The sequence below is a fragment of the Corvus cornix genome, chromosome 7 (genome assembly GCF_000738735.6).
Source record: "Corvus cornix cornix isolate S_Up_H32 chromosome 7, ASM73873v5, whole genome shotgun sequence".
In the NCBI taxonomy this organism is placed as follows: Eukaryota; Metazoa; Chordata; class Aves; order Passeriformes; family Corvidae; genus Corvus; species Corvus cornix.
In genome coordinates, this window is record NC_046337.1 from 38,911,679 (window position 1) to 38,939,302 (window position 27,624).

Consider the following 27,624-nt stretch of genomic DNA (forward strand, 5'->3'; position numbering starts at 1 on the left):
TTAACTTTGTGAGAGCCAGGAGGGTACAGGTTTAATTTCTCTTGATTCAGCAGAACAACAATAATCCTGGACAATAATGTGCCACAGTCTTGAGGAAGAGGAAGTTCAACTCTGTTGTTAAGCCTGTCCCAGCTCACTTGGCTATCCTGCACTGACTATCCAACATCCCTGAGTTCCTCAGGGACAAACAAACCGGAATAAAGTGGTTTTCCTTCTGCGAGTCTGCTCCCTCCTACTGGAGATGGTCTAAGCAGTGTTTCCTCGGCGCTACCCAAGTGATGTGGAGCAGGTGGGCTGAACGTGGCTCCTCTTCCCTCAGGTTCTGTGGTCCATCCATGGCCAGGGCTGCGACAGGAACGGACTTCATTTCAGCCAGATCCACTTGTCCCCAACATCAGCGTTGTAGCCTGCCTTGTACTTGCGCCCAGGGAGCTGAAGGAAGCAGAAAAGCTCAGTCACAACACTTGGCACTCCCCACACAAAGTTCTGAGGCGCCTTGTGGGATCTACAGAACATGAAAACCTGCTTTTGCATTGTAATGATAAAACTTACAGCAAAATCAGTCTCTCGGAAAAGGCTGAGCTGTGCAGCTGAAGGAGGGGCTGCAAAAACCACTCTGTCATAATACAGATGTGAAAATGAGGCCAGTGATCTCAGCACCATATTCCACCTGGCTTCATCCAACTCCTCCCCAGCCTGAGTGAGATGGCTCCCCTACCTGGGTCCTGGAGGAGAGGCACTGGATCTCATTCCAAAATAGGCACACGCGTTATTAAATACATGAAACGCTTCGTGCATGAGATACTGAGTTAATTACCACATTAAATTAAGCCGTTCAAATGAAGCTGCACATTCAGCCTTCGAGAGCTGAACTTAACTCCATTAAAGCAACAGCAGTATCTGCCTGTCTTCATCAGCAAAGCCAGGAACCACTTTCTGATGGAAAAACCCCAAAGATTTTTGAAGCCTTCACCCAAAATATTAAGGGTATTAAGCCTGTGAGTCTCAGTGCTGAAGCAGCGCCCTTTGGAAGGCACTGACCATGACCTGAAATGCCAGAGATGGTGAGATCCCAGTTCCAAAAGCAGAATCCATCTCCAGAACACCTATTCCTACGTCCAGGAATGAAAAAGAAAACGGAACAGAACATCTTAGAGGCTCCAATACTGGACCCCAGAAGCAAAGCACCATAAAAAAAAGCCAGTGAGTTTGGTGAGAAAGCCTGAAGCCAGCAAAGATGCTGTAATAAAACTCTTCCTTTAAAAATGAGCTATCTGCTGGCAGCCTCTCCAAATAATCAAGCACAGATCATCTGCTCTGTCTCCACACAAACACTGGTTTCACACAAGACCCCAGACTTGTCCCGAGGATTTTTCCTCTCCAAAAAAACATGTGAGAGTATCCTGTTGGAGAGAGCTGCCCCTGCAGAGAGAAGCAAGATGCAGTCTCGATAAAATCTATACTCAGGCCGCAAAAATGAGCTGTATAATAAAAATGAAGCCTGTTGTTTTGAGGAAGGAGAGTTGTGTTTTTATTCACTTGAATGTCAAAAAACAAGACACTTCTTTGCCTAAAAAGCAAGCTGACAGAAGACTTGACCTGCTCCATAAGACACTCCCTGCCCTGCCTTGTCACAAACCGTTTGTGATCAGTTTGTCTGAGGTTTTTCAATTAATGTCTTGTCTAAACATCGGCAGAAACCTCACAGTCCTGTTGAGAGTTCCCCCCACTGAGCAAAGAGGAGATGGGAGATGAAAATAAATTATTTCTATCTCTGCCCCAAGAATTTCCAGCGGTGAGCCAGGGAGGACATGAGACCTGCTGTGACCAGCCTGTGACACAAAAACAGCTCTCCCTGGTCCTCTCCAGGCAGCACATAATTGGCCCTTTGATACTTGAAGAGATTCCCAGATAAGTAGATTATTAAAGCAACAGGAGATCTCTGGGAAAATACAGGAGTTTACAGTTTTGTTTCTGGGCACATCTGCCCTCTTTAAAAATCTACAGTCTCAGCCCCTACAGAACTCAAATTCGTTGTCCAAAACAAATTCCCTGTGTGCCTCTGGTTAAAGACGTGCAAGACATCAAAGCAAGCGTTATAATAAGTATTCATCCATAACTCCATCAGTCACAGTGGGCCTTGGCAAAGGCAGGAGAGTTGGGGGATTTGTTACAGCTAAGCTTTCAAAATAGCAAAACAACAACCAAAAAAAAACCAACAAAAAGGGAAGAGGGAAGCAGAGTAAACAAGTCCCACATTACCTAGGAAGCAGGAGGATGTGAATTGATGTTCTGTGCACAAGTGCCACAGACCAATTCTCCAGCTGTGCTCTTCAAATCCCCCATTGCACAGCTGTGACCAGGGTGAGGGGGCTGCATGCTTTTAAGAGGGCAGGATTTTGCAGGCCACAGCAAAGAGGAGTGGTAGGAGCACCAGGGGAGATCTGGGGATGCAGGGCAAGGGGCAGCATGGGCTGCTTCTGGTTAGGCTGGTGCTCTAAAGTGCACCCAGCTGAAACTCCCAGGCTGTTCTTGGCCAGCACCAGGGGAGGGATGGGAACAAACAGCCAGCCCTGAGGCTGCTGGGTTTGTCCAGGCTGGGCAGTCTGGCTGCAAGAGACGATGGAGAGGAGATAGGAAAAAGCTCTGACTTGCCAGCAGCTGAGACAACAGAGAGGGGCTGAATATCCACCTTCTCTTGCAGTACGAGATCCATGGAAGTGTCCCAGGCCATCTTGGAGCACCCTGGGATAGTGGAAGATGTCCCTGCCCATGGCAGGGGGGCTGAGATGAGCTTTAAGGTCCCTTCCAACCCAACCCACGATTCCACGATTTTATGGTAACAGAGATCCCACCAGGCAACCCCAAGAGCTCCCCCACATCCCTGCAGCAGGAGGCAAGGCTGAGCTCCTGCCAGGTCACCAAGGAACAGATTTTTCCACTCCATGGAAATTGAGTGAGAATGAAGCCCTGGCCTGCTGCATTACACTGCACAGAGCCCCAAAGTTGGCAGCGAGGATTATTTCCAGAGGGATGTGATAAAATCCACCACACGGAGCATGAAACTCCTGAAATGAGCTGTACCCAAAGGTAGAGCCAGCTCCAAGGCAGCAAACTGCTCAACTTTAAAAGAGCATTAGGAACAGAGAGGAAAACAAGACCAGCTCATCAGTTAAATTAAGAACCTGCCACAGAAGTGTCTGTCAAATCTATAAACATGATGAAAAGCCCTATAAAGTGGCAGAGGCTGTGGAGGAGCAACAAGCAGCTCCAGCCAGCTGTTTGCTCTGCGCCGTGGCTGCTCCGGATCGTTCCGCACCGGGCACGTGCAGGTAGAGCTCTGGAGAGCTTTAACCACCTGGAAAGGTTGTTTAGGAGCCCGCCTTGTTTTCCAGCCTTTGGGGAACAAAAGGAATTGCCGTTTCTGCCTTCTATTCCTGGGCTGCTCTGTGCTAATGGCTGGGCTGCACAGCTCCAGGAGCTCTATAAATAGCCTGCTTGGAGCAGCGCTGATCAAAGAGCACTTAAAAGCAGAGTCATTACTCTGCAAGCTCGGGCTCATTCATCAATGCCCCAAGCTCATCCTTCAGTGGCTGTTTATAACAGCCATAATAATAGCCCCTTCCATCACTGCTGGGAGCAGATGACTGCTTTTTGCAGGAGAAATCCTCGCTTCCAAACGTTTGGCAGTGCTGTAGGCACACAGCTAAAATCTGAGAGAATCCGGGAACGTGGGGCTTCAGATGCTGGCTGGATCCTGGGAGGGTTTGGTTCCTGATTGCTCCTTATTATTCCTGCCTTGGTTCCTCTCCACAGAGACCCAAAAGGAGGCTGTAGCAGCCAGGTAGGGTCAATCTCTCCTCCCAAGTGACAAGAGGAAACAGCCTCAAGATGCATCAGGGAATGTTGAAACTGGGTATTAGGGAAAGAATTCTTCATGGAAAGGGCCACCACCCTTGGCACAGCTGCCCAGGAGTCCCCATCCCTGGAGGGATTTAAAAGCCACATGGATGTGGCACCTGGGGACGTGGGCTGGTGGTGGCCTCGGCCATGCTGGGTTTAAGCTGGACTCAATGATCCTCTCCAACCCCAACAATCCTGTGCTCCAAAGCAACAGCTAAAGCAGGGAAGGGGGGTAATTCCCCCCAAACACACATCCAAGGGGCGCATGGCTTGGTTTCCAAAGGCCTGGCACGGACAGGTGTTTGTTACAGCTTCACCCCTGCCACTCCTTACTCCAACAGAACCCTCCGTGCTGCTAACATCCATGACTGCCCAAAACACAAGAGCACCCAAAGGTTTTGCTGAATTGAGGCTAAAACAATTCCAGCCTGCTGGAATTGTTCAGTGGCTGCTGTCCTGCCTGCCCTTCATTTATTTATTAGAAAAACAGACAATAAAAATCCTTTGGAAAGAGAAGTGTCCATAAGAGGATCAGTTATCCACTGCAGAGTGCAGGGAAAAGGCAAGGAGCTCATCCAAGCCACACAGCACAGTTAAACACCTCCAACTGACACCACTTCACAGTGTAAGATCCATGGAGATGCTACCCCTCTATTAAATTATATGCCAATTAATTTTAATTTAACTGAGATCTACTCTGGGGATCACTTTCCTCCACAGTTATGGGATTAAGAGGGGTTTGGGAAAGAGGGATGTGCTCCCACATAAAAATGCGTTTCCTTTCACAGGGACAGCCTATCAAGGTGAAAATGGATTCTTTTAATGCCAGTGGGATTTGATTGTCTTTTTGATTTACAGAGGTACCCAGTGCCTGCAACCATCACCTAAAGTGAAACAGACACAACCACCAAGACCAAGATTTGAGACAGCTCCAAGGTCTGTCAGGCTCCTTTCCCTACTATTTCTGGGATAGATATCCCTGCCAACTGTCCATGATACTTTTCAGGGGGAGCAGGGTGGAGAAGCTGCCTGTTCCTCAACAGGGGCTGCTCTCACTCTCTCTCCATATGGACAGGACTGGGGAGAGCAGAGAAGTGGGAAGGTGGGAAGAGAAGTAGATCCTTAAGCAACAACTCTGTCATTCTCAGGTTTTTGTTATTCCTCAGGTCCTTTTGGGCTTACTGATACCCAGCCAGGCAACATCTTGTTACTTTAGAAAAGGCCAAAAATACTTTTGCAGAGATAAAACAGAAAAAAAAAAACCCAACCCTTAAATGAAGCCTCTTCTAATTTATTGTGTGTCTGCTTTCATTCCTTCCTGGATTCAAGAGCAGACAGGGCTGGGCATTACAGCTGTCAAACACCTCCTTTAAAACAGAATTAGGAAAGGAGATCTTGATCCTAAAAAGAATGAAAACTTCATCAAGCCAAGAAAAAAATGGCAGGAGAGAGAAAACAGAAGGTTCTATCAAAGACAGCAACTATGGCAACGATCACAAACATGGAGAAGAAAGATATCCTAAGCTCCCTGCTCCTGCAAAGGCAAGAGTTGATCCTGCTGTTGGCTCCAGACTCTGGCTCTCTGAAAGCTCACGTATTCCTTTTGCAGCCCTTTCAGGAGATTTTTATGTGAGCAGTTCTCTGCACTCTCAGCAGAGATGGGGAGCTCAGGGACCTGCCAACCCCTCTGCTTGCCAGCAGCCACCTTGAGCCCCACAGCTGCCAGGAGGGGCCAGGGCTGCTCTTGGGCCACCTCAAACCCGGAGAGTCTTCCCTTAATGTCCTGCCCTTGGGGCTGGTAGTGATTTCCCACTGCAAACACGTGCTCCTACAGCACTCTCAGTTTTGGGGTGTGAGACAGAGCTGACTTGTGCTGCAGGCCCACCTTCCATCACTCAAAGCTACTGCCCTGCAACCACCTCAAAACTGGAGGATTTCCCCTCCTATGGCTGCATCCTTATGGAAAAGTGTAATGAAAAGCCTGGGAAAAGAGTGTGGAATTCCCCTCCCCTCCATCCTGTTTCCCTCTTCTCCGCTTGCTGCGACACAGGGCTGGCAGGGCGCTGCCAGCCACACATTCCCAAGCCCTGGGGCAGGAGGGAGGAGGATGAGGAGCAGGGTACAAAGATGGAGTTTGGCAAGGCAGCTGAGCTGTGCAAGGAGCTGGACTGCACCTCACAGCAGTAGACAGGTCTTTGATCTGCTCAAGCTTTCCTTGCCTCATCCCTCTATTCCAAAAGCAGTCTTCCACCAAGGAAAACAGGGATGGAAACAAAATGAGAGCCTTCTCTTACTTTTCCGTGGCATAGGACGAGGAGGAATCGCCTCACACTGCCAGAGGGCAGGGATAGATGGGATAACAGGGAGAAGTCCTTCCCTGGGAGGGTGGGGAGGCCCTGGCACAGCTGTGGCTGCCCCTGGATCCCTGGCAGTGCCCAAGGCCAGGTTGGACAGGCCTTGGAGCAGCCTGGGACAGTGGAAGGTGTCCCTGGCCATGGCAGGGGGTGGGAACGGGATGAGTTTTAAGGTCCCTTCCAACTCAAAGCGTTCTGTGATTCTTTGATTCTCTGAATTCCAGCAAACAGCTGCACTTTTATGCACGCAGAAAAGCACACGCACGTCAAAGGAGCCGCTTTTGCCCACTCCAGGAGATGCAGCAGGAGTGTGAAGTACATCAGCACATTATTTAAGTACACTGATTGCATTAAACAGAGCCATTTGTTTTCATCCTCGCTGCAAACACATCTGCCTAAGTGCTCCAGCTCTCCAGCTTCGCAGGGCGCACGCAGCATTTGGAGCATCATCCCTGGGGACTGCGAGCACTTGGAGGAAAGGCAGGGAGATACAGCAGTTGTTAAGGGAGGGGGGAAAGGGTAGTCAAGCCTTTACTAGTCTGACAGTTCCTAAAATAATGTTGCTTCCCTGAAGAATGAGCATGCTTATCTCTGATCTACAGACTGAAAGGTTGCTTCTCCCTTGCCAGAAAAGCATCCTCAGAGGTTTCTGAATGCCTGAGCAGAACTGCTGGACCCTGCCAGAGGACTTTATGGTGTAAGGAGGCTGCAGAAAGCCACCTCCTCACACATGAAAAGAACACTTACAGAAGAAATTTAGAGGACAGACATAAAAAAAGGTGAGTTTTGAGTATTCAGAACTGTATGTGGCCACCTCATTATTTTGTGGAGAAGCACACACACTAAAGTCTTGAACTCTGAAGAGTGTTCCCTCCTCCTCCTCCTTCTTGGTTGCTTCTAATGAATATTTTGAACAAAACCCAGCTTCTGCCTGGAATTTGTAAATCCCTGAAAACCACCATTATTAGGCAGCATGAACTGTGTGCACGGAACTCTGAAAAGCACAGCAGTTTGCTGCCTGTTGGAGAGATCAAGGATTTATGAGTAGTTACAGAGGGGGAAAAAAAATCCCCTACGCAAATCGTTGTGTTTATGTGGTAAACATCATTACCCCAACTTTAAAAGCACGTATTTCTCACGAGGAAAAGTTAAACTTCTGTAATTATCCCGTAATTAAGCCTTTATTTAACAAGTCACATGAGCCTAAACCCTTTATCTTCAAATGCCAAAGTGGCAGCACAGCTGTGACCATCCCTGCACAGAGAGGGGCAAGGGCTTGTGATTCCCTCTTTACAGACCCAAAACATCACAGCCCAAATCTGGGTGTCTGTGCCTGTGCTGGTTGGCCTCTTGCTGGATCACCTCTGCACAGCAGCCTTGCCTGAGAAAAAAATTCAGCCCCTTCATCTGCTAAACAAAGTTGGAAGGAAAAAAAAAAAAAAAAAGAAACAACCCAGATCTTCAAAGTTTCAACAGAAAGAATGCAATCCTCAGAACATAAAACAGCAGGTGGGGCTGGCTTTGTGCTTCCCCTTCCAGTACTTATGGAAAACAGGAGAACTCAGCACCTTTTGCACTGTGCACCATCCCTGTACACCCTCCAGACCACCAAAGGGTTACAAGCACCCAAGCATTGAGAAGAGAGAGAGTATTAGTGTAGGCTAAATCCAACAGAATACTTCCTGAAACGAGCAGCTCCTCCTGATTCCAAAGGACATTATCACTTTCTACAGCACTTTCCTGAATCAGGGCCTACAAACAGGGCTGCAGAAGGGAGATTGTATTTTGGCAATGTTATTTTTTTTGCTCAGCTTCAGCTGTCAGCTAACTGGCACAGAGCAGAGCAATCCAAGAGCACAGCTTTCCTTCCCAGGTACCCATATTCCTGCTCCTGAGCATCCCTTTGCTACATCTGCAAGGCAAGTCACAAACTTCTCCTGGCAGCCAGTTATCTGATGAGCCAGGACATTCTCAGCTTCTTGCCAGCACAAAGAGGGATGTGCTGCTGTAACAGCCAGAGGAAAAAAGCCTTTCAGAAGCCTTACCCCTGGCTCTCAGCACACAGCACCGAGGTCACATCTAGCTGTGTGTCAGGCAGCCTCAGTAATTCCCAGCTCCACTGCAAAGGGACATCTCAGGCCCAAAAAAGCCCTCTCATCTCGGGGAAGAAAGGCGCTGGCAGTGCAGATGGATGTTGTGTGCTAGAGACAAGTCGTGCAGCAGATCCTGCTCAAATCTGTGCTGCACAGCACAGGCGGCTCTCAGAGGGAAGGGCTCCAAAAACCCCGAGCCCGAGCTTGAAGGTTTGGATTTAAGAATGTGACAGCAAGGAGGAGGAAATTCTACGAGCAATTTCTCAGCTGGACCGGGGAGTTTTCAAACCCATTAGACAACCTCAGATGCTTTCTGCTGCTTTAACCTTTAGCTTTAGCCCCTTTTACAAGCTGGAAAGGTCACATCTCAAATGAGGCAGAACAGTGTGAAGCCCAGAGCCTCTCCAGTACACAGCCAGCCGAGGAGGGACAAATTATGTGGAATATTCTGACTATTCCAGAAGAAAACATTGGTAGTTCAGTTTCCAAACAAGTCCATAAATCTGTAGCTTACATTTTAATTTCAATAAGAGACTGTATGCTACCAGGAAAAGAAAAATGATTGTGTTTTGATTATGCAAATCATGATTTCTAACAATTTATATTGTATATTCCTCCCTTTGTCTTCAGGAGTGCTCGGAAAATAAGATGCAGTGGCAGAGAAGATTTCAACCCGACTGGAAAGCAGAGGCTCACCTGTAGCTTTGGCCACTCAGTATTAATTATCATCAGCTCCACAGCTTCTCTACAGAGCTTTTCCAATAGCTGGGCCTCAGGCAAGCCCCGTGTAGGGGGAGAGGACCCCATCCCTGCCAGGGAACCACGGAGCAGCAGCAGGGCAGAGCTCTGAGGGGACTGGAAGCTGCTGTCTCCAGAAGCAGCAAGGCAGGAGCTAATTAAAACCCTGTGTGGGAGCCTGCATGAGGTGTACGAGAGCACTGGGCACAACAGGCTTTGGATGCGTGCCCACGTGCAGAAACGCTCTATTTAAAGCAACAGCACTTTGGGGAAGCGAGGCAGCATCCATTCCTCCTCAAAAAAAACCCACCCCCTCCCTCAGCGCTTGGGAAGGAGTCGCCATGGGTTTCCAGTTTTCTTGTTTGACTTAAGGGATTATTTTAGATTTCAGAGGTCACAGACTCATCAGGGCACGCGACACAAAAACAAATGAAAACCATTTATCCTTTAGTCCACAGCTAAAGATTAAAAAAAAAAAAAAAAAAAAAAAAAGAAAATCAGCTTATGAAACAAACCATTTGCTTCGTTATTCCTCTCAGGGGGAAGCCAGACTTCAAAACAGGTGGGGATTTGGGCAAAACCCAGCAGTTATGGGTAGGAAAGGGCAGGAAGGTGGCAGCAGGGCGTGCCCAGCAGGGAGGAGCACCCTGGCCGTGTCCCCAGCAGCACTCACCGAGCGATACTCGTAGTAGATCTTGTCGTACTCGGAGCCCCCGATGGTGATCTCAGGAACGAAGTGCGGGATGGACACGGAATCCAGCAATCCAGCCTTGTCCTGGACACTGAGGGGAGAAGGAGCAGTGAGTTCACACCCTGCCTCAGCAACGGCCAAATACTGGACCCAGAGAAGCTGTGGCTGCCTCATCCCTGGAAGTGTTCCGAGCCAAGCTGGATGGAGCTTGGAGCAACCTGATCCAGCGGAAGGTGTCCCTGCCCATTGCACAGGGTAGAACTGGATGAGCTGTTTCCAACCCGAATCACTCTGGGATTCATAATCATCATTCTATGATGAAAGAACTACCTTTCTGTTAAGTAACGCTTCCAAGGGTTTGGGCTATTTTCCAAACATTTATCCTTCTCCTCACAAATCTATGATGTAGTGCCCCTCATCCTTGCCTCCAGTTTGCTCCTGTTCCAACTTCCTGCTTCCCTATTTCCTCCTTGGACATGCTCCACCATTCCTGGGAGCCTTCTCCATGAACCCCCTCTGGCTTTTTAGCTTTCCATAAAAGCAGTGTAAAAAGCAGTGGTTTTATTGAATGCCACACACTACCTTGCTAAATTGCCATCCCAAACGGATCAGAACTGAGGCAATGAGAGGGTCTGGAAGCCAGCAGTGCCTCCAGCATCCTGCCTGGGAATACCTGGAGGAAGGTGTGCAATTGCTGCAGCGGCTCTAGTGGTGGATCTCGGCATCCACCAACAACCCACTCTGCACACAGCAGCACTTCAGACAGCCCCAGTTCAAAACGCCTGAGAAACTGCTAGAAAGCCTCCTGCTGCCTGTGCTTATCCACAGGCCGACAGTGCCACCTGGATGCGTCCGGGAAAAACACATCCCTTTCCAGCCAGCACTGACCCAACCCTCAACCCAACGCCAGAAACTCTGCTGCAAATGGTGCTGTTCTCAGTGAATTACATTTCTTACAAATAATGACATGCACATCAAGCACATGCCCCGAGAAAAGCAAAGTTCGTCATCTTTAAGCAATTGTTTTTACCCCCGGATCGTAAATTTTGGGACCTTTCCTCCCAGCAACGAAGAGCTTCAACAAATAAAGTGGTTTGCTAACATACCCTGATATTCACACTGTACATTATCCTTCTAGAGGCCGACTTGTCAGGAAATACAACAACCCAGTCAAAGTTCAGCTGGGAGAAGGTGAGGATAAATGCCCTTTTCCAAGATCAGGATCAACATCAAAGACACTTCCTATAAACAGCAACATTATTTATCTTCAGCAACACTAGATGTGTATTTCACATGCTGGAAGGCACAAAAATGAGTCCAGGCACATAAAGAGCATAACTTCACACGCAGAAACCAGGTTTTGTAGTCATCCAGCCCACAGTGAATCCATTCCTTCCTGAATCTCAGCCAAGTAGCCATTTGGAGAGGACAACTCGCAGGCACAATTAATTTTAGTTAAGGGCCAAGTGACAAACCTGCTGCTCCCAAAAATTCTTTGCACAAGAAAATGCTGAAAGCTACTGATGGCTTCTCCATGTTCTCTGCACCCTCAGAAATAATTTGGAAAGTGAAGTAAAAGCACACCCAAAGACACCTGCCACAACAATGTCTAACCACAAAACCACAGCCGCCTGCCAGGACTAATTCCCTGCTCAGCAGGAAGCATTCACAGGCACCTTTTATGTTGCTTTTGTTTTCTCTCTCTCCCCCAGCAGAAAATTATCACTATTTATTCTTTTCTGACACTCTACCAGACTCTCCTGAAGGAGCTCTCAGCATGCAGCACCTCTACCTTCCAGATTAGGTCATGCTTGAAAAGGAACTGAGGGCACATAAGCGACTGTGTGGTCCCAAGACTTTAAGAACATCAAATTTTAGCTGACAAAACCCTCTTAACCATGGTTCTTCCCACTGCTGCACAGGAATCCCACCTGGAAGTATCCTACAGCAATGGACAACTCATCTCTTCTCCTAAAGCACCTCTTACACACCAATTCAGACACTTTATCCAGCACAACCAGAAGAATCAGGTTGGACACGTTCCTGTTTCCCTCACAGGCAGCTCGCAGCAGGACGCACATCATGAACATCAGAGTCTGATGAGCCTTGCCAAAGGTGCAAGGTGGGGTAAGGGAAGGAGACTGGTTAGAAACAAATAAATAAACCAGGCAACCCAACAAAAAACCCTGAGTTGCCATAGGCTGGGCTGTGAGTTCTCAACACCTGATGCTGGCACAGTCACAAAAACTCAAGTGGCAAGAGAGACCTAAAAGCATTCACTGGCCTAAGAGCCAACACCACAGAGCCATTCAAGATGAATTCTGTGTTGATACATGAAATTAACTTTCCTCTTTCTGCCAAAGGGACAGATTCCCCCATTTGGCCAGGCAGAGCAGGTATGGCATGGCCAAGGTGAGGCACAGCCACTCCATTGGTGAGCAAACACTCACCATCAACACCAAGAACAAAAAAAAAAAAAAAGGCATTTTCCAAAAGAAGCAGGTCTGCAAGGAAAGGGGAGAAGGTGCAACAACAGCTCTTCAAACCTGCAAAAGCCACTGCAAAGAGGAAATCACAAAAGAAGTGTTTCAACTGAAGCAAAAAGATGGGATAGATAGGGCTTGGAGCAGCCTGGGATAGTGGAAGGTGTCCCTGCCCGTGGCAGGGGGAGGATGGGATGGCTTTGAAAACCATTCCCCAGGTTCTGAAGGAGCTGCAGGGATGGATCAGATTTAGCTGTGCACTTGTCTGATGGAACAAGTCAAGCACAGCAAAGTCCCCCCAGGAGCTGATAAAATAACACAGGCAAGGTTACCCAGCCTGCAGCTCTTCACCCCAAACGTGCTTCATTTTGCAACACGTGTGGCCAGACAAACATCACTGGGAAGGGCCCAGATAAAAACAGGCCTGAGACACTGCAGTGACAGCAGAGGAACTCCCTGAGACATTTCAAGAGCCAGAATGGTTCCTGCTGGACTGGGCACCTGGAGAGGAAGGGGAGATGTGAAGAGCATCCTCCGGAAGAGCCCTCCAGCTTCCAGACACAAACACAACCCTTTTAAACCTTTTGCCAAGATCCCCCAACCACACTGTCAGGGCAGGGGAGAGCACTTAAGGGCACGGCAGGGAGATAAAAGGGATCACGGTGCAGCTGACTGCCCATGGGTGTGGCTCACCGGTTTGATTAGCTGGCCTATTTGCATTCATCACTCAGGGGCCCTGCTGGGGTTTCTGTGCGTTAGACCCTCCATGTGTGCAATGAAGAGGTTCTCCTCGCCCCTGCTCACCCATCCCAGGTCCCCAGACCCGAGGGTGGAAGGCAACAGCAGGGCCAACACAGCCCCACAAGCTGGGAGGTCAGCAAGGGAAGCAATTGCAGATGGAAACCCAAACAGGGCAGAACTTAGGCTGGATAGTCAGGGAAACTTCCTCACTGGAAGGGTGGTCAGGCATTGGAACAGGCTGCCCAGGGCAGTGGTGGAACCTCTGTCCCTGAACGCGTTCCAAATCCATGTGGCTGTGGCACCTGGGGACATGGGCTCGTGGTGGGCCCGGCAGTGCTGGGGGAATGGTGGACTCGATGATCCCAGAGGGCTTTTCCAACCTAAAGGATCCCCAACAGCTGCTGGAACCTCGCAGGAACACCCACGAGAGGGCAGCATGTGCCAGCACACGAGAAGGCAGCGGGAACCTGCAGGAAAAGCGCTTTCCAAAGGGAGAATTCCCATGGGCACAGGATACCTGCACATCTGTGGGGACAACAAGAGCTCTTTGCTACCTGGGCACTGGAAAAAGCAAGAAAAACATCAGCCTTAAGGTTCATGGACTCACACCTGAGCTGGGCATTGGATGCTCCAGCATGCAATTCCAACAGGGAAGACCTGCACAGCAGGCTTCCTGCATTGCTGGAGTTGCCATGGGAAAAGATCATGTCCAAACACACACATTTGTACAAAGAGGCTCTTCCCACACTGCCCAAGACATTGCCCAGGACTCCCTCACTCAGCTGAGCAAGGCATGAGCTCAAGCTTGGCACAGGATGTGTTGCCACCCCTTTATCACTGCCCTGATAGCCCAGCACAAGTGAAGATTCACAAGCAAAGCCCAGGAGCTGGACTCGATGACTCCTGTGGGTGCCTTCCAGTGCAGGATATTTTATGATTCTGTGCTTTAAATGAGCAGTTTATTGCATTCTGAGATCTTCAAACAACCACATGTTTTTGCCAAAAGAAGAAATAATTTCATGTTATCTACAGCAACAAGAGCCTTGTGCAGGAAACTCTCTCACCCTCCTCTAGGGTTCAAGGAAAAATGGAGTCCTTAAAGCAGTTTATTCCCTTCTAAAGCAGTGAAACAGTTTCCATACAGCGTCTTAACACGCTGCTCTAATTGCAAGGTTTCCTTCAACTCCCTCCTACTCACTACAATTAATGATCCTTCCTAATACCTGCACTGGTGTGGAGCTACAGGAAAACAAGCAACTTATTCCCTCTTTCCAAGGAAATCTGATTGTGGTAATTTTGCAGAGCCTAAGTCACCAGATGTTATCCTCCAGATCCTACACAAAGAAACCTCCTCTTTGATACATCAAAGGCACCCAAATCGTGACTCGTTCCTCTCAGACACCACCCAACACTGCTCCTCTGCAATCTACCTTCCCTTCTTGATAGAAAAACCATAGAAAAGGAGCATTAGTGCTCTATCTTTAAATAGCTATTTGAAGTAACAGCACAGAAAAGTTAAATGCAAGAAGTAGCACAAGTCCGCAAAAAAAGTTTAACTTACTACTCCAGTGCCTGTCACAAAGACACAAACTTAGGGGCAGATACTCAATTTAAAAATCCCTGTGTTTCTATTAACCTGTGAGATGACCAGGAATTAATGAAAATAATGTAACTCTTAAATTTTGTTTTAAAAGCGTAACTATACTGAAATTTCCACCTGCACATGCAATCTGAAGTTGCACCAAAATGGGGGGAGGCTGCCTCACTTCTGCTATTAACACAGTTACAGGTGCAGATATATTCTTTATATATGTGTCTTTATATTTTATATAAATAAAACTGACAAATAAATGGTGCACTCACAAAGAATGATTAAAAATCAAATTAAATTATTTTCCAACACGGCACTTGCCACGGTCTGAGTCTGCTCTCTTCCCATCCAACTGGGCAGACAAGGATCTCTGACAAAAACCACTCTTAAACTTGCCTGCAGCCTCGTCTCATCCATCAGCAGCAAAAATGCCTCACCACGTTCCAGTGCCAAGCACCAGGATCACAAAATATAGCCCCACCTTTAAAAACTCATGGCTTTGACCATTTTCCTTGGGATTTGATGCCAAGAATTGCTCAGTGGCTGGATAACACCATACTTACTGAAGTCTCAAGTGATGGAAAGAAACATCATCTTGCTCCAGCCATGGCCCTTTGTCAAACTTCAGGTACTCGATGTCTTCAATTACCTGGAATCAGAGAAGAAAGTTCACTAAGGGGTGGCTTGATCCAAAAATCAATGAAATAATCAAAAGAGATTATTAAACAAATGAGAAAGGCTCCACTGCTAAAGCTGTAGTAACAAGGCAAATGTTCAGAGATAACATGATCATCTCCCAGTTCCATTTCCACAGGCCATGGCCCTGCCAGGAGCACTGGGCACACACATGGGGGATCTCTTAACATCCCGTGCTTTCAGCTTTGGCTGGCAGGGAATAGACGGGCTGAGAGGTGCCTTGTTTCCAAATTCTTACCTGATCCAAGACATTGTTCCTTAACCTGCCACTGGGACAGAAAAGCAAAGGTACAACCTCACCCCTGAGGGAGAACGAGGACGAAATGGAGAGAAGTCTACATTCAACTCCCTTTTGGTACAAAAAGAAAATCATTGTGGTACAGAGGACGCCTGTTTGGGTGTTTTTATCTCCAGAGAGGCTCGGTAACACATTCCCTGAAACAGGCAGGGGAGCAGGCGTGGCATTTCCCTCAGTGTTGTGTGGTTCACATCACAGAAACAAAGGCACATTTCAGGCTGGAACGCTCAGACCTGGAGGAGCTGCACCGAGGAGTCCAAGGGCTCAGGATTTCACTGGCCATCAGGACCTACCCACGCGTGAAAGGAAAGGCAACACTCACAGCTCAGCAGCCAGAACCCTTCAAACAGGCAATGCCAGCTCAGCAATCATTCCCTCAGCATCCCCAAGCTTATCAGTTCCAGACTGGAGCTTCATTTGCAGCCTGGCTCCACCAGAAAACAGATCTTTGCTGCTCCAGGGGGTAATTGCTTATCACACCTGGCTGGCTGGAGCTGAGGGAAGCCTGCCCTGGTGTCAGGAGGATGCACTTCAGGTGCCTGATGAGGTAGAGGCAGCACCTTGGAGCAACCTGGGAAGAAGTGAATTGTTACAGCTCCAGACATCCCTTTCCAGAGACCTTTTCCATAGGGAAAGGTAAAGCTGAGGTCATAACCAAATTCCTGATGGCACATTGTCAATCCACTGACACAGAAGCAGACATCAGCAATGAAGTGACAGAATGATGAAGGAAAAAATCTTTGTGTTCTTTCCACAAAATCCACTGTAATTATTCCCTGCCAACACTAACTCCCAGCTATTGCCACTTCAAAAACGATAACCAAGTGCTACTACAAAGTAGCCCTGACTATACAGGTCCACTCTTATGAGCATTATGTTTTCATGGTAAGTAGTAACGGTTTGGACATGACCGAATGAACATTTCTCAGCACAAACTGCTGCAGCACAACTCCAAGATAAGAGGAAGGGAGGTGTAGGGTAAGTTAGTGCAAACTGCCATTATTTCTTTTAATTATTTAATTGAAAAGCTGAACAGAAGTAATTCCCTCTCTACTCCACAGCAAAGCTCTGGAAACTCTCTGCACCTGATAACAGCACTAATCACAGAGTTGCTACAACAGGGCTCAGAATGTGCTACAGGGGAGAAAGCATCTGTACCCAAATTAGTTTTGCTCACTGTTATCACTGTGTCAGAAGATCTCTCTCCCAGCAGCTCCTTAACAATGGCATCGGTTTCCCAACAAGGATAGAACAACTTAATTTGTAAGGAAGGCCCTGGCACACCCCAGGAATCAGCAGCAAATATCCAAGGCTTTAAGAAGAATTAAACATACAGCTAACTTTGTATTCCCAGTTTTATCCTCATGCAAAACCAGTGAGGAACACCCTAATGAAGCTCATTTCAGCACTCATTACCCCTTCAGCCACCACAACCAAAGTTAATTACAAAAGGAAACCCCAACTGACCTTTTTAAGACACTTTAAAAAATCCTTTCTAAGCTGTGTATGCCTGCTCTGAGCAAATCAGAAGTTATTAAACTGCAAGGCCATAAAAAACCTCAGCTCCCCAGTCCCCAAACAAAGAGACTGGAGTGAGCTAATGAACACTGCTGTTAAGGTGTGCAAACACACCTCACAAGCCAAAGCCCTCCTGCCAACCCTGATTTCCACATTTCTGCTGTGTCATCCCAAAGGGAAACAATCTCAGCAGAAAAGGGGAAAAAAAAAGAATTATTTCAAGCAGAACAAGTACCAATATCTATCACCAACACCCAACAATGGCCATGACAACATCATGGGCTGGATAATCTTACAGGGTCTTTCCCAACCTTAATCATTCTGTGGCATTGTACTTTAACTTCCAAATAATAATCGTTCCCCTAGTCCAGATTTGTCCAAGCAAATTAAGGACTCCACTGGTGCACCTGATGACCCTATTTAGAGCAATGACACAATTGCTGAGCTTGGGAGAGTCGCTCCTTGAACAATAAGAGCTTTAGACTGACTTTAAACCCCGATTTAAAGGATTAAAATCAAATCTCTAGCAGTGGGGTTTACTACAAAAAAATCTAGAGAGGAAACAACCTGCTTTACTCTGACCACTTCAAGATGTGTCCAGAGAGAAGGACAGGGCAAAACCAAGCATATAACCCCCATGCCAACCTTCCTTTACTTCACCAAGCAGCACCTTGAAACACCACAGCTCTCAACTCTGATTCTTGTTTTTATTTTATCATCCAGAAAAAAATAACTGTAATTGCTCTGGAGTCTCTGTATTCACACCTCCACCTCAGCTTTCTTGTTCACTCAAGCCTGATTTTTTGGTGCATTTTTTCTGTTTATTATCTGCCATCACCCTGAAGCCACCAGCCCTTTTTCAGGGGTATAAACCCACACTGCCCCACAGGCCTACTGTTGATGATAACCTTTACTATCAAGTGCAGGAGCACCCAAAAACCCATCCACAACAGCAGAGGACCCAGAATGTGGCACACAACCCTGTTCTTATAAAGGGAACCAAAAGGCCTAAAGACAAACAGCAGTGCACCTGTGGAGGGGGGGAGTATGGAGTGTTAATTTTTAGGACCAGGAAAGTCCTTATCAATATTTTCTGCTTCACACAGTGATATGACCAGAACTTTGAAGGACTCCTCGGGCAAAAAGGTAATTTTAGTCTGATTTAAGGGTCATTTAAATATTAAAATACACATCCTGAGTATGCTAATAAGCTTAATGAGGTACAGGCTACAACATATATATTACTCAACTCTCTGCTGAGATCATACTGCACATAATACAGGAGGAGGAGGAGGAGGAGTTTGGGCTGTGTATAAGTAGGGTAGAAATTCCACCTCGTCAGGACGAAGAGCCAAAAAGCCCTTGGAGACAGCCCACAGACAATTCTCTCCCTCCTCCCAAGTGGGGATAATTCCTTGGCAAGCTTCCATGTAGGATTATTATTATCCTGCTAACATCATGTTATTGTTATTAATCAAGATCTACCCCTAGAACTGAAACAGGCCCAAAACCTGTCCAGAATCTCAAAAACCTCAGTGCTCTTTCCCTCAGGGAACAGCAGCTACAGAGAAAAGCTGATGAGAGAAATGATGGTGAAAAGCAAAAGGCTTCTGTTATCCCACTAATAACCCTTCACAAGCAGGAAAGCTCACTGAAATAAGGCAAAGCTGTTAAACTTACTCCCAGAAAAGCAAAACTTACCTTCTCCACATCCTCAGCTGCGGTTGCTGTGTACTGCAGAACTTCACTGCTCTCACTGCAAAGAACAGAGACATTGAATTCCCTGATAAAACTGCTCTACCCATCCTCCCCCTGCTCCAAAAGGCACAGAAGTGAGTTTAAAAGGCACAAACACCTAACCAGAATCATTGCAATTTTTTAGATTGCTCCCAGCTGCTGCAATAGAATTCCTGTTGCACCTGTGAGCTGCTTCTTTGCTGGTGGAAAGTTGCTTTTAAAGGGCAAATGGCCTGGATATCTACATAACTTCAGTTCAAAAAAAATGTAAAACCCTACACATATGAATTTGCTTTCATTTAATTAACATGGATACTTGCCTCTATTACAACTGCCCCACCTGCTTGAAAAAATAAGTGAGATTTTCAGCCAGTCTAACCCAGAACTTCAGTAACTTTCCTCTTTGCAAGTGCACAACTCACTACCTGTGAATCATTTCAAGAGAAGAATGTGTACATTTATCACTATTCACTCAGGCTGAGCTAGCTGAATGAATACAAATGCAGGCACAGCAGGATCTGTAAGTGTAAAAACATTTCTGAAAGGTAATGTTTCCTGGTTACAAGATAGATTTTTCAATCAGACAGCAGACTTCAGAGAAAAGGCACTTGCAGAGCAGAGCCACAACAGGAGCTCCTACATTAACTTTTCACACTACACTTGTTCAGCCACATTCAGCAATCACTGTTCCCAAAACTGCTCCAGCTGGAAGACCTGGAAGGCCCTGGAATAGCTGCCCAGTGTGGACATTGTATCAAACATCACACAGCAACGCTTAGGAGCATGGAGAAAAAACTCATAGAATCCCAGAATGGTTTGGGTGGGACAGGACCTTAAAGCTCATCCAGTCCCACCCCCTGCCATGGGGGGAACTTCCACCATCCCAGGTTGCTCCTAGCCCCAACCTGGCCTGGAACACTTCCAGGGATGGGACAGGCACCTGGAATAAGAGATATTCTCTTCAATATCAGCCCAAGGGAGAGGTCAGCCTTCAGCAGAGCCTGACACCGGCAACTGCATTAATGACACCAATCAAAGCACTTGATCCCATCTCTTGATTTGACTCTGCAGATTATCAGGGCTTCATTAAGAGAAAACAGCTGCTCAGTGACTCTGCAGATTATTAGAGCTTTCCTTAAGAGAAAACAGCTGCTTAGTGGAAGCAGTGCTGGATATGAAAGAGAACATTGCTAATCTTAAGGCTCTGCTCCAGGAAAAATCAAACAGAACCCAGACACCGTCTGTTCCAAATCACCAGGCGGTACCTGCCACAGCACCCAGCTCACAAATCACTACCAACAGAAACATTAAAGACATTCATAACAAGTCAACTAGAGTGAAAACATCAATTTTAAAGCAAATATCCACCATAAACCCCTTTAAGCATCACCAGGCTGCTCCAGTTAAACAGAACAAGGTAACAGGAGTTTTGCCCAGTAACAAACGGCTTCTCAAGAGAACAAGCAAACAAACTTCAACATGGAAAGTGTGCAGGACAAGCTCAGCAATCTGTAACTCTTTTTAGCCTGCTTGGACCAGATTTTGGGGATCCCCAGGAGCCAGGGAATCAAACTAGGCAGACTAAGAGCTACCAGGCAGGTGTGAACACAGCTCCCTGCACCACTGCCAGCAAACAAACAGTTAAAGGCAGCTATGGCTTCTGCATTTATCCCAGACAAGAGCCACCCTGAGGTCCAGAGGTGCTGGATTCACACACTCCCAGCTCCCCCACAGCCAGGGAAGGAGACAAAGATGGATGTGACAAGCTGCTGGGAGCCCATCCGCAGACAGCGTGCCAAGCAGAGGGTGTTTGCCTAACAGGGGTACTGACCATGTGCACACAGAGGGAAAGGAGTTGAAATCACAGCAGGACTTAGGATTCAGCCTCACTGAACACCACGAGATATATGTGGGGCTCAATGTGACCCAAAGAACAAGCAGCAGCTTTCTCCCCAGCAGGAACTGCAGCAGCTTTGCCCTCGGGGGGATGACATTCCCAAGGCTTCCCATCCCCATTTCCCTCTTTCCATTCCAAGAGCTGTGTGCTGGCTGTGGCGACACACCAGGTGGCAGCTGACCATACATGACACCACAATCCCTGCCTGCATGAATGACAGGCTCAGTATCGAGTTATCCACTTCAGCAGCTGGCAGAGCCATCACACTGACCCACCCCGGGAGACAGAGCAAGCACCAGGGCACACAGGCAGGCTACAAAGCACCTGGGAATCTCCTCTCATTTCAATCAGCCTCATGCACACCCCACAACTTACACAGTTAACTCATTTGATGACCTCTGAGTTTCCCTTCCAGAGTTATAAGGGACCATAATTCTGCTTTTAGGTTTTTAGGACGACTTCAGTTTCCATAGGGCAATTTTATAAGAACTGGGAGAGCTGAGCAAGCTCTGTTTCTCCCCCAGTTTACAGGGCACACATTTTTGCTTCCCAGCTAGAGGAAGCCAGGGGAGCCCAGAGAGAGACAGGACAAGGCAGAATAGTTTCCCACTGCCAGAGGACAGGGCTGGATGGGATATTGGGAAGGAATTGTTCCCTGGGAGGGAGGGCAGGCCCTGGCACAGGGTGCCCAGAGCAGCTGGGGCTGCCCCTGGATTCCTGGCAGTGTCCAAGGCCAGGCTGGACACTGGGGCTTGGAGCACCCTGGGACAGTGGGAGGTGTCCCTGCCCATGGCAGGGGTGAAACAGGATGAGCTTTAAGGTCCTTTCCAACCCAAACCATTCTGGGATTCTGTGACAACTGAAAGGACTTTTTGAGGAGAGAAAAGCTCTGAAGCTTTCCAAAAAGGCCTGAGAACACCTTGTATTGCATCACTGTCCCCTCAGGTCATGCCAACACACACACAGCCATAGCTGTGGCATTGTGCACATCACTCCTGAATCCGTTTTTAATCTTCCAGCACTGGCAGCAGGCTTCTGGGATGGCAGAGGTAGCTACACTCCCACACAGCTCTTACGCCATGAGCGCGGCACCCCTTCAGTGGGGCACAATACTGTACCCTGAGGCACAAGGAGGATTTTTCACATCATTTGTTGATATTGGCAGAGATTCTAAGGTTTGCACACATTTTTACTCAAAGACTTGAGAGACAAAACGCTTTGCTCTGCTAACCTGATCTCTGGTAGGAAGGTCCTCTTGTAAGCATCCTCAATGCTCTGGAGATAGGAAGGAGACACTTTTTTCTCATATGGCTACAAACAGACAAAGTTGTGGAATTAACTTTCTTTCTTTTCCCCCTGGCTGCTCCACCACCCACTCTGGAATCAGCAGTCAAGCATCCAAGCGAACCAGTGTGCATTAGTGAAAGTTTCAAAGAATTAAGACATTTGGAGTGTTTGGAATTCCTTACATGCCATTAAATACCTAGAGTAGCCCTCAGCTTTCCAAGGACTGATTCATCCCTGCTACCTGCACATTCCAGGAAGCTGTAATAATCACCCAGAGAACAGGAGAAGACTGAGTCCACCTTTTCCACATGGAGGCCAGTTTGCACCTATTCCCATAGTTTCAGACCAGTGCATGGGCAAACACCCACTCCAAACTCCTTCTGTGGAATTTCGTGGGTATCATCCCTGCTGTTAAACAGCTTGCTGTCCACACAGTGCACTTTTAATGCCACATTTGCAAAACACCAGGAATTTCCCTAATTTACCATGTATTCCTTCAGCCCAGTTGTGAAATTGAAGCACATTTCCTGCTTGAAATGCTCATCCAAGTTGCCCATTATGTTGGCCCCACTGGAAGGCTTTGCTTTTCCCAGTGCCCACAACAGCATGCTGAATACCGAACACTCCATCTGCCAAAGCAGCAGAATGCCCAAAAACACCATTCCCAAACAAGCCCTACAGAGCTCAGCACTGCCACTGACCCAAAAAGTCACAAGCTACACCAGCCACTTCTGTCCAAAGGCTTCAAAAATGCCACTGACCTTTATGCTCACAAGGGCTAAGAAGTCACAGGTTCCCCCGATACATGAAGAGCTTTCTAACTGAGAATTTTTTCCTAATAAATCAAAGCTTTCTTTTAATCTATCAGGTTTTTCAGAGTTAAACTGCATTTCCCATAGCCTTTGAACAAGGCAAATATAATTTAAGCCTAATAACACATCTGCAAACAGTTACAAGCACACATCTAAAAAACCCCAAATGACAAATCTTACTTAGATCAGTCATTCCCCAAAAGCACCCTACAGCTTTCCTGACCCAAGACTAGTTCAATAACACAGCCATCCAGCAGTGATTTGCTGCATTTCAGGGAGTTAAGTGAGCCTGCTGATCCCAGGTGACTCACACACAAACCCCAGCACAGGTGTGAAGAAGCAGTCAGCTGGGAAGCAGGAGACAGGGAGCCCAGCTGGGCTGCTGGCACTCAGCAACAGCACAGATATCATCTCTGAGTACACGGCACATCACCTGCCCACGACTCCCAAAGTGGCAGCTACAAAGCCTGGTATAAAATTCACCTGCTCTTAAAACCATTTCTCATTCCAGAAATGGCAGAATATTGATGCAGTCACAGAAGAGTTGATTTTTGCTTCTTTTTTGTTTTTTTTAAAGCAAGCATACAAGAATGCCCACAGTCATCACCAGCACACAGATGTCACAGCTCAGAGGACAAGCAGCTCTTCAGAAGCAGAATTCAGCAGCAAACCCCACAGGACTCACACATAAGGTGTTATTACAACAGACATTAGCGGGCAGCAATAGTGAGAGACAATTAGTAATAAAGATAAGAGATAAATAAGCAATAATTAGAGATAAAATTACCTTGCCTTTCTCTTGAATCATCCTCTGCACCTCTGAGACAGGCACATCTACATAAATGACCAAGTGAGGTGGCAGCAACTCAGAAATGCTGATCTCCTTGACCTCGTTGTAGTGATCAAGGCCTGTACAAAACACAAATAAATCAGATTCCTCATCTCTATACTTGCAGTCTCTTCTTCTGGGCTCACATAGGAAGTTTAGGGGTAGGCTTTTCCTCGAACAGGATTCAGGAATTTTACAGAACAACCAACCTCCAGAGCAAAACAGGAATCAACTCAGAAGCTCCATACACAGAGCTAAGAATCTAAACACAGTTACATCAAAGAGGGGGTTTATTCCTGACCCAAGTTTAGAGGAATCTCAGCTCTTCCTCCATCACTTAGAGACAGTAAGCAGCAGGAGCTCTAATCAAGATGCCTGTTCCCTGAGGATTCCAGTGCAATCCAAACTGGGATTTTACATTAAATTGTGGGTTGCTGGGCTTTGCTGCCTCAGCAATGCAGAGCAGGAAGACACAGGTTGTTATAACCAGCTCTCAAGCTCATCCAGCAACTTACAGCAGGTGGTAAAAAACAAAGAGACATCTTCTTAAACTTATGACAAATCAAACAGGAGACTCAGGGGGCAGTCAGGAAAACAGTTATCTCCACCTCAGGAGCAGCCAAAAGAACAGATTTACCACGAACAGGCAGCAACAGCTCAGGAGCTCGGTGCCCCAAACCGAATCACTCAGGTTGGGAGAACATCCCCAAATCACCTGGTTCAACCACTCTGCTGAAAGCTCCACCCTGAGTTCACAGCCTCCTGAGTAACTCCAGGAGGGAGGTCCCAGGTGATTTGCTCCAGGGTTTGACTCCCTTCACAGTGAAAAAGGGTTTTTTTCCTTACAAATGAAACACTTTGTATTTCAAACTGTGCCCTTTATCTTTTGTCCTCTCACAGCCACTGAGACCAGACTGCCTCCACCCAGCAGTGCTCCCCATCCCTCCCCTCCCCGTACTTTTTATACCACTGCTGTCCTGTCACCCCCTGACCCAGCCTGCCAGGAGCTGACCAGCAGGTGTTTGAGCATGATTTCCATTTCATAAAGCCATGATGGCTGTTACCCATCACCTTCACATCCTCCTAAGAATCCTCTGGTTTCCCAGAGGGTTCGCTCCAGCACCTTCCCGCCACCAAGCAGAGGCCGACTGGCCTGTAGCTCCCTGGATCCTCCTCCTTTGCCCCTCCTGAAGACAAGGGCAACATCTAGGTTCTGTGAGAGTCCAGAGGGCCATTCAAGGCAAGACTCATTACTGACCCCACACCTGATGCTGCACAAGCACCCTCTGCCCCAAGGGCCTCTGCTCTCCATCAGCACCTCACCCACATTTCCAGGGAAATACAGGAGTCTCTGGCTCACAGGACACAGTGCTGGGGCCCAGAGCAGCTGTGGCTGCCCCTGGATCCCTGGCAGTGTCCAAAGCCAGGCTGGACACTGGGGCTTGGAGCAGCCTGGGACAGTGGAAGGTGTCCCTGCCCATAGCAGGAGGGGGAACAGGAGGAACTTTAAGGTCCTTTCCAACCCAAACCATTCCATGATTCTATGGATGCACAGATTCCATGTTGTCTAGCATAGCAGCAACACCAAAGTCTGGAAGAAAACCTGGAAGTCTGACGGCTTGAGGTCCGTCCTTGACACACAAAACAGCACCACATGAACACTGAATACCTAAAGGAATCCCACCTTCCAAGCAGGCCTTTCTTGTTCCTTTTTTTTTAAGGTAAGCTACCAGATTTCTGACAGACTATGGCAAAAGAGCTTCCTCCTGCCTGGCAGGAACTCACATCTCTTGTGGATGTATCCTTGCTTGAACATGGCATCCAGGAACACGAAGTCACTGTAGGGAGAGCGCTCCAGCACTACACCTTGACCTGCAAAAGTGACAACAGGCTCCGGGTTGGAACACAAGGAGCTGGAAGGCCCCTTCCAGCCCAACCCATTCTGTGATTCCAGGAGCCCCAACCTGTGCTGAGCAGGTGCTCCAGGGCATCAGCGTACTGCAGGAGACGGCTCCCAAAGATCCAGGACTGCAGGCGGTACGAGTGCCCGTCGGGAGACCTGGGGTCTGTGTAGAACTTCTCCAGGCTACAGAAGCCATTGAACTTCTCAGGCAGCAGCTTCCCGTCCCCTGAGATCCTGTCCTGGTAATGGATGTCTGCTTCAGGGAAGTATTTCATTCCTGACAAAAAAACCCCACAGCCACAGCAGAAATTAGCTGTGCTCATTTACAGCAAACACCTCTCCAGCCAGCAAACACACAACTGTTCCTCAGACAGCTCCCAAACAGCCCCAAGCCCTCTGTCTGTCACAGCACAGAGCAATGACCCCAAACTCCGAGCTCTGCCACTCCCCACTGAGAGCTGAGCTGTTCCAAGCACAGCCTTGGGCACATCCACGTGGAAAATCCAAGCTCCCCAGGAGGACAGCGAGCTCATAGACTCCTTTGGAACTGAAACCTCGCTCACAACAAACCCCACAGACCTGACACACATCCCCATCCCAAACCTCGCCAACATCATCCCCCAGCCCTGCCCAACCAGGAGCTGCTGCTTTGGGGAGCCTCCTCCACACAAGTCTGCTCACAATTAAATTCTACAAGCTCTTAGGGAATCAGTCACAGCAAGACCTACCCAGTTTCTCTGCTATTTGCTGTGCCAGCCTGCCCTTCCCCGAAGACAGATTCCCCTCCACCGTGAAGACTTTGCTGTGCACTCTGAACTTCTTGCTGGCCCTTTCTCCCAGCATATAGGCCAGCCACCCATACTGCAGGCTCTGCTCAGGGCTGGTGTGAATTCTTGCCTGGAAAAAAAAAAAGCAGGTGGAAATCAGCAGATTGGGAGGGCATTTTCAGCTGAAAATGCAGCTTTTTCAGACGCTCTTACAGACAGGACACTGTCACACATCTGATACAAGGAATCCTTATTCAGTAACTTTAGCACTGTCATTCCAGCTTAGCAGCTGAAGCAGTGGTTAGGCTGGGAAGTTGTTCACTAAGTTAAAGGCCGAGAAGACAGAAAGCATGGAGCAATTTTCAGTCTGAAGGCCAGACACACAATGTGCCCAGAGCTCCCAAGGGAGACCCCACATCGTACTTTTGCTTGTATTTTGCTCGTTGTTGAGCACATAACAACACTAAACAGGAGAGTTACACCTTCATTTCAACGTGGTTCAGTGGGCAAAAGCTTGGACTTGGTAGTTTTGGAGGTCTTTTCCAGCCTTAACTATTCCATGACTTCTGCACAACACAAAGGCAGCAAAAGGGACCCCCCTGGGCAGTGGGACTAAAGGCAGGGCCTTTCTGAGCCCTGCTCAGAGCCCCCCCCAGAGCCCGGCAAGCACTGCACAAGCCCCATTCTGAGCAGCGCCGTGACCTCCCTCACACACGGGGGGCTCATTTCCATTTAATGCTCCTTTCCCCGCAGCCCCACTCACCACAGCCACAACCCAAGGTCACTGCACCCCACTCTCAGGCATTCCCTCCAGCCTACCTCGCATTTCGCCGTCTCTCCCAGCTCCCTGCTGGCAACGCCCCTTCCCAAGGGACAGCCCAGCCCTGCACCACCAGCACAGCCCCGGGGAGAGGCACCGCCAGCAGGGCGCAGCTCAGGAAAGAGCCCTCCCGGCCACCTCCGCTCACCCCGCGCAGGCAGAGCTCAGGAAAGAGCCCTCCCGGCCGCTAACACCCAGCAGAGGGGAGCCGCAGCCCGGGGACCTACGGGGCCGCCCCAGCAGGACGGAGCCCAGCCCAGCGCTCCCCCCGAGCCCCGCGCGGCGTTCCCCGCTCACCCCCAGCAGGACGGAGCCCAGCGCGGCGCTGCCCGGCCCGGGGCTCCCCCGCTGGCCCCGGGCGGCCGCGGCCCGGCCCAGCCGGGACACCCACAAGGACATGGCGGTGCCGGGCGTCGCGCGGTGATGACGTAGCTCGGGAGAGGCGGCGCGCGGGGGTGATGAAGGC

The 27,624-nt window shown here is 48.4% G+C and overlaps 1 protein-coding gene across 1 annotated transcript; it reads right to left on the bottom strand.

Moving 5' to 3' along the window:
- On the bottom strand, positions 1-27,572 carry NDUFA10 (NADH:ubiquinone oxidoreductase subunit A10). The gene is made up of 10 exons (XM_039555293.1): positions 27,456-27,572; positions 26,300-26,468; positions 25,633-25,848; positions 25,454-25,540; positions 23,627-23,748; positions 21,972-22,051; positions 18,808-18,862; positions 15,158-15,243; positions 9,762-9,870; positions 1-432 (listed from the first exon to the last, which is right to left on the bottom strand). Exons 1-10 carry the CDS (start codon positions 27,555-27,557, stop codon positions 364-366), a joined length of 1,095 nt encoding a protein of 364 aa, XP_039411227.1. The 5' UTR covers positions 27,558-27,572; the 3' UTR covers positions 1-363.
- Positions 27,573-27,624: the final 52 nt, after the last annotated feature.

What these genes read in the sequence shown, in the direction of transcription:
- NDUFA10 (XM_039555293.1), bottom strand. Translation starts at nt 27,557, where the DNA reads ATGTCCTTGTGGGTGTCCCGGCTGGGCCGGGCCGCGGCCGCCCGGGGC. An exon ending in TGGGCTCCGTCCTGCTGGGG is followed by an intron (nt 26,469 to 27,455) that starts GTGAGCGGGGAA and finishes TTTTTTTTCCAG; the next exon opens with GCAAGAATTCACACCAGCCC. An exon ending in GCAAATAGCAGAGAAACTGG is followed by an intron (nt 25,849 to 26,299) that starts GTAGGTCTTGCT and finishes TTTTTTTGTCAG; the next exon opens with GAATGAAATACTTCCCTGAA.